The sequence below is a fragment of the Homarus americanus genome, unplaced genomic scaffold (assembly GCF_018991925.1).
Source record: "Homarus americanus isolate GMGI-L3 unplaced genomic scaffold, GMGI_Hamer_2.0 scaffold19318, whole genome shotgun sequence".
In the NCBI taxonomy this organism is placed as follows: Eukaryota; Metazoa; Arthropoda; class Malacostraca; order Decapoda; family Nephropidae; genus Homarus; species Homarus americanus.
In genome coordinates this window covers 4,790,309-4,801,445 of record NW_024732238.1, presented here as the reverse complement: position 1 = coordinate 4,801,445, position 11,137 = coordinate 4,790,309, and the positions used below count along the sequence as shown (strand labels likewise).

The 11,137-nt window shown below is 36.4% G+C and overlaps 1 protein-coding gene across 1 annotated transcript; it reads left to right on the top strand.

Annotated features, from left to right (window-relative positions):
* The first annotated feature begins 2,731 nt into the window (after positions 1-2,731).
* LOC121868356 lies at positions 2,732-7,421 on the top strand. The gene is made up of 6 exons (XM_042368871.1): positions 2,732-2,882; positions 4,019-4,160; positions 4,658-4,763; positions 5,358-5,542; positions 6,144-6,243; positions 6,492-7,421. The coding sequence occupies exons 1-6, from the start codon at positions 2,807-2,809 to the stop codon at positions 6,627-6,629; spliced, it is 747 nt and encodes a 248-aa protein (XP_042224805.1). The 5' UTR covers positions 2,732-2,806; the 3' UTR covers positions 6,630-7,421.
* The last annotated feature ends 3,716 nt before the right edge of the window (positions 7,422-11,137 follow it).

Sequence of the window (11,137 nt, the reverse complement as noted above, 5' to 3'; positions counted from 1 at the left end):
TGCAGTACTCACATGTATATTGTGAAGCATTATGCTGTGTGTGTTTTTAAATATGTATATGCTAATATTAACTCTCCGAAGAAAAATGATCCATATTGCTACACACAAAGACAGTGACAACACTAAACCTATTGTTTCATGGTGGGAGTTAGTTTTACTGCACAAAAACCACCACATAATGGCAAATTCCTTCACTGTCTTTGTTTTGAGTAAATAAGTTCAGTTGAAAACATGGACTAAAAGCTGCAATTATAGGTCCGTAAATAATCAGAACTATCAACCCTCTATGAATCTCATACACCCCCTTGGTGTAAACATTACATGTAAAATGTATCTCAATATGTTTTTTATTGTTCTGATATGTAGCTTTGATATAAGTTATGATATTGCTCTTTACAATAGTAATTTTTTTGACTTGTTTGACCATTATTTAGAAGACAAAGGAGTGTTTGTGGGTGCTACGACTTCATAACTTATAGAAAGGCTGCACATACAATGTTGGATCAATAATTGAGGCTGCTTGTCAGACACTACGGAGGTAAAAATATTTTCTACACAGCTAACATAAATCAATCTAATGATCCCAGGTCAGGTTCTGCCTTTCCCCCTTACTTATTTTTATGCAAGTAAGTATTATTATAGTATTTTACTTGCAAACACTTGATCTGATTAACAATAGGTTACATAGATACCCTGCCATCCCCACCTCCACTCTCCTGTGATCAATCCTCAGTTGAATTAATTGAAATCAATTGACTTACTTTCCTATTCATGATAGTTCTTTAATAATATTCTCAGTATTGTGAATAAACTGACATTTGACACATCTGTTTATTGCTTATATTACTGACAAAGCCATATGCTATTATTTTGTTTAGGTGTTTCAAAATCTAAGGTTATGCTCATCGTAAATAACTTTTATTTAAGGTCCTTCATCTACAGTATTCATATTATTCACACTAAATAACCTTGGTTTTGGTACTTTTCATTCAATACATATTAACATTCATACTGAAGTCACTACAAGGGTCATCTGCACTTGATCCTCATACCACAGAGCATGAATTTCAACTCTATATTGTTGACTGCCACATTGGTTCAATCCTGGAGCACTCCCAGCCTACCCAATTGCAACTGGATATCTGTATTTTAAGTTTGGGAAGTAAAGGCAGACGAGTGCAATGCCGGCCACGCTGCCTCTTTGCAAACTGAAGGTTATAGTACACAGTGTACTCTATCCTTATTGTCCCTAACAGGCAGGTATGCCTATTAGTGTATACTGTACTTGTTATGATTGTGTTTGGATTTTTTTAATCGATATTTGATTAATATGCTGTAGGTAGTCAGTAAACAAATGTGATTTTATTTATACAGTATCTAACATGTGTACAAAGGTGCTGATCATTTCGGTTTACATTCACTGCACAAGTTGTGAAGTTATTCCAAAAGTTCCACATGTGGTCTGTGTACATTGAAACCTTCATGTTTAATTTACATTTACTGTAGATACGTAATATGTACTGAATATCTCTGCTGCCATGTTGCTGCCCCATGACCGAATGAAAAAAAAAAAATATATATATATATATACTGTATATATATATATATATATATATATATATATATATATATATATATATATATATATATATATATATATATATATATATATATATATATATATATATATATATATATATATATATATATTATTTTTTATATTTATATATATATATATATTTATTATCCATTACATTTTATGATAACAAGAGGCATGAGATATATATATATATATATATTTTATTTATTTATTTATTTATTTATTTTTTTTCCATTACATTTTATGATAACAAGAGGCATGAGAGTGACTCCAGCCTGTGTTGTTGACACCCACCCCCAACAGCACTGGTGGTCCAATACCACTTCCACTGACCACCATTATCAATACTTATGGTCACTACCACTGCCAATAACCTTCAAAACCAAATTAGCCATTGTCCTCGTCTGTCATTGCCACAAACTGGCCACCATCATGAATACCTCTGGCCACCACTCCCTGGCATCCACTCTTACCACCACTCTTACCAATCTGCTATTACCAATTCACACCAACAATAAACAGTTAAGATGAACACACACTGAAATACTTACACGCCAAGAATTTCCTGTATAGACATGACGTATCTCAGTGCGAGTGTCGTAAATATCTTGATAATTTGTTTGATATGTGACGAGTTATCCTCTCACACCAAATGGACAATAAAGTATCACATGTAGATACTGTATTTTCAGCAGCAAACTGATTTACTCTTGAGTATTCATATGTGAGGACAGTTTAGGTTTTATAGCAAACACTATTTTCTTTTAATTGTAATACATTTGCACTTAGTCAACAGTGCTCATCTGTATGTTAATGAAGGTACCTGGACAATGAGTCAGCCCACTTATATGTGATAACATTTTACTAATAAGTTTTCCTTCATTTTTCCACGGTAGTAAGGAGCACTGACCTCCGTGTGACCGTATCCCGCCACCTACCAACAGTGCCAATAGTCAGTACGTAGCAGACTTTGGCACCGTGCCTTGCTCATCACTTGACTACTCTTCCTTCCCTCCCTCTTACCACAAGAATATTGAAGATTTAATGCTTGAATCAGATGAGATGAACAATACCCAAAAAAAGAAATGATTTGAGATCCTGTTGTCAAGTCGTGGGTGTATAGTGCAGGTGGTGTTATCTGCACTGTTCCCAGCTCTTGGTAGTGACTCAAGCCCTCCACCACTTCACCCTGGTTATATAAGAAGGATGCTGGCTGGTTATCCCATCAGTTACCTCCATACACATAACATGAAGCTTCTACTCCTCACACTTCTCGTCGCTGGTATGAACTGGAAATCTTGTTATTATTATTGTTGTTGTAATAATCTCTTCCCATTACCCATTTATTTCCTCTTATAAGTGAAGGATTATTTTGCTAAGTATTGTTAATCTCTTCTCAACAAGTGTTTCTAATTCTTTGGTATTAATGAAACTCTTGCAAATTAACAAGACATGGTTAACACTCCTGTTGCCACACTCATTGATTGCCAGAACTGGAAACAAAAGATCACCTAATGATTATACATCCCAGCTTATTTCACCTGAAAATTAGGCACCCCAGCTTATTTCACCTGAAAACTAGGCACCCCAGTTTATTTCACCTGAAAGTTAGGCACCCCAGCTTATTTCACCAGCAGATTAATCACCCCTAATTAACCTAACCTAACTTACCTGAGATACTCCTGCCTGATGATGGATTAAGTTGCTCTGTCAGGGTAAAGAGAAAGGCACTTAATTTTGCTGTTTTTATCCATACATAAACATTAGGTAAACAGATATTTATTAAAATTATCATACAAGTTTACAATTGGTTCAGCAAGTATATACCGGTAGGCACAGTATACAATTTATCATTTATAAAGACAATGCAGAGATACAGTTCAGCATGTATATAGACAATTCAGGTATACAGCTTAGCATACACATAGACAATGCATGTATACAGTCCATAACAGATCACGAAATTTTTTTGTTTTTTTCTTCGGTGTTTATACAGAGTAATTTTCAGGTTGTGAGGAAATGTTTTTGGTGTTTCTGTATTTTTTGGGTGTGGTGGAAGGGGAGGGATGACTGTCTCAGAGTACTACATTGGTATAGTATTATCTTTACTTTTAGCTACTGAGAGATTTTCCCGGTCAGAATTGTGTGTGGTCTGGGTAGTGTCTCGTTGTAAATGTGGAAAATAAAATTGGAATTCTGTGTTATAATTAATTTGGTATTTTGTGTTATTTATCAATGTTCTTGGCATAAATGTACTGTATTTATCAGGTGCCTTCAAGAGAGCTGCAGGACTTGAAAGGTTGTTTCTTACTGTTTGTGTATTGTTCTAGCTAAATAAATTACGTATTTCTATTTTAATATGGAATATCAGTGTAACTCACTACACGGGTAGTGGTACTAAGTGTGTCTCCTCCCCAGGTGCCAGCGCGGGCCCCTCCTACACCACAGTGTTCAGCGAGCAAAATGGGCAGGGCAGCTCTCTCGACATTTCTGACTATGTCCCCGACCTTCTTGTAGCCAATTTTGACAATGTCATTGATAGTGTCCGACAAACTGGGATGTAAGTATACTGTACAATAGCTTGTATGTCTTATTATTTTACACACATCCAATGAAGGCTACTGTATGACTTCTTTTGTTTGTGTTTTTCCTTATACAGGTATTCATCCAATATGTTAGCTATACTATGACCTTTTATCAATGTGATTAATTCTGCAAGCATTCACTGCGCAGAATATGAATTTGTAATAAAGATTTATCCTTTATATCTGATTGTTTGGCAAACTGTGATGCAGGGCCACACTTTGGAGTGACCTGAGAGAGCTAAGAATACCTGAGTTACAGAACACAGTAGCTACAGGTAAATCTCATGAGGGCATGACTTCGCTACCAACACGATCATGATGACATATTTTTGTAGGGATGCCGCAACACATGTTCACTGTACATATAGTTACGTGAGACAACTCTTGTTACAACGTGAGACACAACTCTTATTAACATGAGATGCAACTCATAATGAGAGACATGTATGCTAACACATCCTTATCCCCTCAGGTGGATATATTACGATAACATCAACTACAACATTGATGCGGGCAAGGTTTATTTTGTCCACGGAATCGATATCTCCGTTAACTTCCCCGCCGATTATGTTGACATGGTGAGTCAGAATGATAAAGAAAACGTTTTAATAGAGATTTCCATGAACTTTTAAACAAAGGATGCACCTACAGGACATTTTTACCAGTTATTTAATTATATCATCTTTCTCCTGCCCCTATCACTTCCTCCAACACATTTCAGCAGTCAAACACCTCAATGCTTGACCAACTCCTTTCCAACAGTACTGGGACACTTCTAACACCCAACCTTAATATATTGTCACCACACTCAGAGATGATGGAATTAGCTGGGAATGGAGACGTGAAAGAATACTTCTAGGGGTGTAAGAGAGGAAGTGGTTAGCTCAGCAGCGGGGAGAGAGACACAAACAAGCCACTGCTGCAGAGAAAATCACACCAGACATTAATCTACTTGGCAAAATCTCACCAACATTTGAGTTACTTATAAATTTAAAACTCTGTTTGGTTAAGTTAAATTTATGTTAAGTTAAGGTTAAATTTTGTTTAAGTTAGGTTATGGTTGATATAACTTAATGGTAATTAGGTGGAGTGTGACTTTATTGTAGAATGATTAATTGTCAGTGATCACTATAGGGGTGACCACATCTTACTTAACCCACACCCTCCGTCAGAGCTCATCGGTGAGGTTCGCGGGCAGTCCTTTCCACATGAACGAGGACACATGGACGTTGTATGAGGGGAAATCGTTCACCGGTCAAGAGTACTATGGCAACGAAGACAGTGCCACTTTAGGTAATTTGGCAGGCAAGACTTTCTCCATTGTCCTCACCGGCACCAGCCCCTGGACTGTCTACTGGTAGGTGACAGCTAACTCACAATTGTAACCACGACTTTCAGTTATCATTTGAAACTTGTCATCAGTTAACATAAGAAATTATATATTACTATTCCTGCTAAGAAATAACAAACATTAGTCAGTCTAAAGACAGAATATTCGTTGAAGAAAAGGGTACATTAAGACTCATTTTGTTGTCATTTTGTTCCAGGTTAGAGAAAAGATTCAGGAACTGCATGTGTGTTTCCTTGATCAGTGGTCACTCACAAACAATGGTCTTAAGATTTCAATAAACCTACCTTGCTTATTTGTAAATTCCATCAGTGGTTTGAGCTGACAACACATCAAGATATGCTGTAAATGACAATCTTCTTAGTGTTTCTCACATATCATCATCTAAGAAAACCAAACAGTGAGATGTCTTGACTTTGGACTCATTCTATAACATTTTGAAAATTACAAATCTATGCTGTAAAAGACAAGGTTGTGTGGTGAACCTACGACACTTAAGTCGTGCTTTTCTCAGCACCAGAGATAGGTTTGCTTCCTCTCACACACTCACACACACACACACACTCACAATACATACACATTCCTGTAATTATCTTCTTTGTGCTTTCAGCGGCGAGAACTGGGTTGGAATCAGCCTGTGTATCTATCCAGACACCGACCACGACACAGGTGCCGATGGGTCCGTACTTGACTTCGGCATTTACCCTGATGTGAGTCTGTCAGTGTTTTTGTAGGCATGTATGGAGTCCTGTAATAGTTGTGTATAAAAGAAATGTGTAGTGCATATGTTCATGTAAGGTACTGTGGCAACAGTGTGTAAGTTGTAGAAAGGGAAGGAAGAAAGATTCTTGGGTGTGAGCAGTGAGAGAGAGAGAGAGAGATTGATTTATAAACAAATATATAATATACATAGTGTTCATTTTTGTGGAAATTTTGACATTTGATGATATTGCCGCAGGTGACGGCGCTACATATTCCAGAGTACTCAATCTACTCGATTAAGAAGGGTTGCTGGTCCAACAATGTGGCCACGCCCCCTAAGATACAGGTTGATGGCAGGCAGGAGAATGGCGCATGGGGGCACTTCGACCTCTAAATCTCTACATCTCCACACCTAACCTTCTATTCAGGGAAAGCAAGGTGATGCCATCCTTCCCTCAGCTATATAAGAGGACCTCCATCTTTCCCTCATGGTTCACCTAAAGGGGAGGAAGACACAAGTTGTCTACCAGCTGTAAGGGGAGACTGTACCGCTTTTCATATCTAAGTGGAAAATCAACTTTTGACTTTTCTTCATATCTGTCATTGAGAAATAAATGGAAACCCTCTGAAGAAATATTAAGAGCATATTTATGTCATGAACAATGTTATCAACCTTCAATAAATCTTTTCGTCAATAAGATTATTGATTTTGTGACATGTATTTAAATCGACTACAGTACATTAATTGAAAAATATACAGTACTGTATTGTATATATTTTCCGTTTTATTACTAACATAATTTAATATGACAAACACTTATAGTTACATAAATAAACAAACACTAGTTACATATAATGGAATGTAAGATTTTGACAACAGTGTAGATAATGATGATAACAATGATAACAGTAACATAATAATATTCATATAATAAAATCATCATCTAGGATTACATTTGGTTTAACAAACCCAGAATATCCCGGGTTCACACAGCGGCTTAATTTTATTTTTTGCATGAACAAATTTAACTATAAAAAGAAACTCACATGAACCATGAATTGACAAGTGATACTGAACCACCGAATTCTCCAACCCTCGAACTCCGGGAGGTAATGATGTCTTTGATCTAAGTAAGGAACCTTAATTTGTTTGATAATTTTGTTATTTAAATAAATTATGACTTCATACAGTATAATTATTTACATACAAAAGACTGTACAGAAATTCAGCTGGTCTTGGAAAATGTTAGTGTTGTAATGCATAGAGGAATTTTCACTAATATCTCCCAAACAAAGTACAGTACAGGTATTAGTGTTCATAGAATAATTTTTATACAGTATTTAACAGTAAGATGGTGTCGGAGTTATAATCGTTATAAATATCTACAACGGTTATAGTTCTAAAAACAATCTCATAAATCAAAGAAATAGCACTATTTCTTCAAAAGTAGTCATATTATATTTATCAAATACAAATTTTCCACACTACATTTTTTTAATTGTAGGGAATTGATAAATTTATTTTAAATATCGAACACCCAAGAACTGTCAATGCTTGTGACCTACAAAATCTAACCAAAATTTTCTGCATGAGAAAAGAACCGTGAACTTGTATATATATACAGTATGCAAGTAAATCACTGTAGGTGCGCGTGATCCAAGTACTCTGTATATGCTGATAACCACAAGGAAAGAAGAGAACACGAAGTTCCCAAGCGCTTTCGTGTAATTCACATCTTCAGGGGTGAGTACAGACTAAGGAGAAGTACAAAACAAGGTATATATATATACAGAGGAGGGTGAGATCAAGTCCACAATGGTCAGGTATTAGGTAATGACCCTACTAATCTTCAAAAAGCACCGCAGCAGTCGGTAGTCAGGTCAGAGGGTAAGCTGACCCAACCTTCTCACCTGGTTACAAATCATCTTAATTACGAAATTATCCAGTTTGTACATACCGTTACTCAAATTCATGTTGTCGGATTCGGTATGTTTAATGAGACTAGATTCTATAATGTTCCTACTGTCAATTGAATTACAAGGTAATATTGAGGAGGCATTATCCCAGTCAGTGCAATGCTGATTATCCCTCAAATGAACAAACAGAGCATTGGATTCCTGGCCTGTCTTAACACTATATTTATGTTGTTTAAGTCTAGCTACAAGATCTTTACCTGTTTGGCCTAAGTAAAACATATTACATATTACTTCCTCTCTTTCCTAATCTGACTAATAGTGTTTTTACACACATGAGGAATGATATTTGAAATGCAATTTAAAAAAAATGAACAATTCTTGTTTCCCCTTGTTTATACTGTACAGTCTCAAAACAAATTAACTAACTTCAAACTGAGGAACTGAAGAAAATACAATACTGTATATGAAAGCTAAATACAGTAAATGATATCAATAACCAGCTCGCTTTTTCACCCTAAGTGCTACAAATAACAGCATTAAAAGTAACAAATTCCCATATCAGAGAGATGACCTAAAATATCTTAGCATTCGTGATATTTTTTAAACCTTGTTTGCTTTGTTGACACGCTGTGTTGTGATTGTGAACACAAAATTGAGGATAAGAGAAGTTTTATATGAGTTCAGCCTAAAAAACTGCCCACCAGAAAATCATTATGAAGAATGTTGGTGTAGTCAGCATTTAACTTTCAGTAATAAGGTGAGTCATGTACAAATACAGAGATGTCAACCTCCTTTGGAGGTTCAAAATTGTAAGCAAGAATTGGGTGCTGCCATCTGTATTGCTAAGTAGCTCAAATGAATTAGATGGTTAGGGATTCTGCAAGGAAGATATTAGGAGAGGAACTATTACTGTATATCATTCAATTCATGCTTGGCCCTGACTATCGCACACACCATCTATCAAGATGCCCCCTTTTCATAAAAACGTACATTGTGCTTAAGAATAATGATTTTATTTTTACCAAAACTGTTTTAACTATTTACGGCATCAACACTCCCTCATCATTAGTAGGACAAGGCAACAAATGACAGAGGAATTTTTACTGGCATAGCCCTTGTCTTCCGAAGTAGGTCTGAGCAGAAGACTCTTGAGAAAGGAACTTAATATAGATACATCATGCATAACATTTTTGGGTAATTTGCAGTGAGCAGAAGCTTATGAATGAATTTGTAACAAAGAAATTCAGTTGTTGTCCATTTAAGTGAACTATACAACCAGCAACATATTTTTAATTGTCTTTAAACATGGAGTGATAAAGAGCACCACAATCTTCTCGTTATACCAAGACAGCTCACTGCTGAAAGGTTCTTGAGTAAGAATTTTTTTAAAACTTCAGTATTTTCGTTCCCTGGGGAATGCCCAAGATGTTAATAAGTTTACTTTTGTGTGATATGTATTTACTGTACTGTATTCATAACAGAACCAAAATATTGTACAAAGGGAAAGAATGTCTGACCGGTAAATAATTCCTTTTACACATAACACATGCTGCTACTAATCACAATCTAGCTGACTGTCGCTCTTTTGCCACACACGTACTAGTCAGAGTGATGTATGTGTGTACAGTGTGTGTGTGTTAAGACACCAGGGTACCAGCCTGAGAAGTAAACCCCTGTCAGATGATGCTTCCCTCGCCACCACCTGAGCATCTTCCCACGAACAGAACCATCCATTATCATTCCTCTTCCCCCCGTCTGTCTCCACACACCTCAAATACTTTTAGATATCAAAATTTTTTGTTGCATCAGGAATTTTGTGACTTTTTTTTACTCATCATTTTTCCCTTCTTTTGACATTGAAACCTGGCTGATTATAGTAATCATGTAGCGGGTATTTCCTCAACACCTGCTACATGTATGTGGTTGATAAATATTCCTTGTCTGTCTTCGTTCAGCTCTGTTCTTGTCCTTACATAACCTGGTGTGCTGGGATGTTTGGTAGCCAGGTAGTGTAATGTACGTGGGTCTGGTAGAAGCCTGCACTGAGGCTTGGTAGTTCAGGGTACTGTACTGTATTTCCTGTTGGAATTATTTATTGTGAGACCGACACCTGAACGTCCTCTCACCTCTTGAATTATTCACAGGAAATGAGGCAATAAGGTTTTACCGCCTCTTGAATAATACGACATTCGTCTAGGAAATATCTTACCAATGCTGAAAGTGTCAAAGGTTACTAGTAACCATATGTTTTATAAATCATACAGAAATTGATACTTTACCTTGATATGGTGGTGGGGGGAAGGCGCAAGTGGTGTGGGTGTGATAACTTTCAGGACTACCATCATCTGCTCACTCTTATCTTCACCATACCACCTCCCTTGACCTTCATACCATACTCCCTACCCAACATCTGTATACTCTTTATAATAGCGGTTGGCATTTCCAGCATCTGTGTCGTAATGGCATAGGACATGGCTTCCCTGAAATTTGAGATTAGTCCAGTGTTCGATGAAATTCTCACGTAGTGCAGTGTGTATCCGGAAATCTTGAGGTGGTTGAGTGAGAGGGAGAGGGGGGGCTTCCGTATCTTCCTCATGGGTTGGTGCTTTACTCCCACACCCACAAATGATTTATATTATTATTTATATGATTATTATTATTATTTTTGTTGTTATTATTGACCCTAGGAATGATGACAAACCCACCTGTTAGATTGATTTGTATACAGTATTTGTGTTCTTCATCACTAGGCTTTTACCCATATAGCATGTCTAAGATCTTTAGGAATGCCAAGGTTAGTTTTAAATGTGACCCACAATGCTGCTACTTTTACCCTTGTATTCAGATTACTGATTAAACCCCTTTTTAGTACCTTATTTACGTAAAACCATATTGAAAATAATTAATTATAACTTCAAATAGAGAAAACAATTAAGGTGGTTAACAGGTGTCTGGTAATTTACTGTGCAGGGCATAAAAAACAGA

Excerpts from the sequence above, each read along its gene's own strand:
- LOC121868356 (XM_042368871.1), top strand. The coding sequence starts at position 2,807 with ATGCTGGCTGGTTATCCCATCAGTTACCTCCATACACATAACATGAAG. Across the intron at positions 4,764-5,357 it reads CCGCCGATTATGTTGACATG|AGCTCATCGGTGAGGTTCGC; the intron begins GTGAGTCAGAAT and ends ACCCTCCGTCAG. Across the intron at positions 5,543-6,143 it reads AGCCCCTGGACTGTCTACTG|CGGCGAGAACTGGGTTGGAA; the intron begins GTAGGTGACAGC and ends TTGTGCTTTCAG.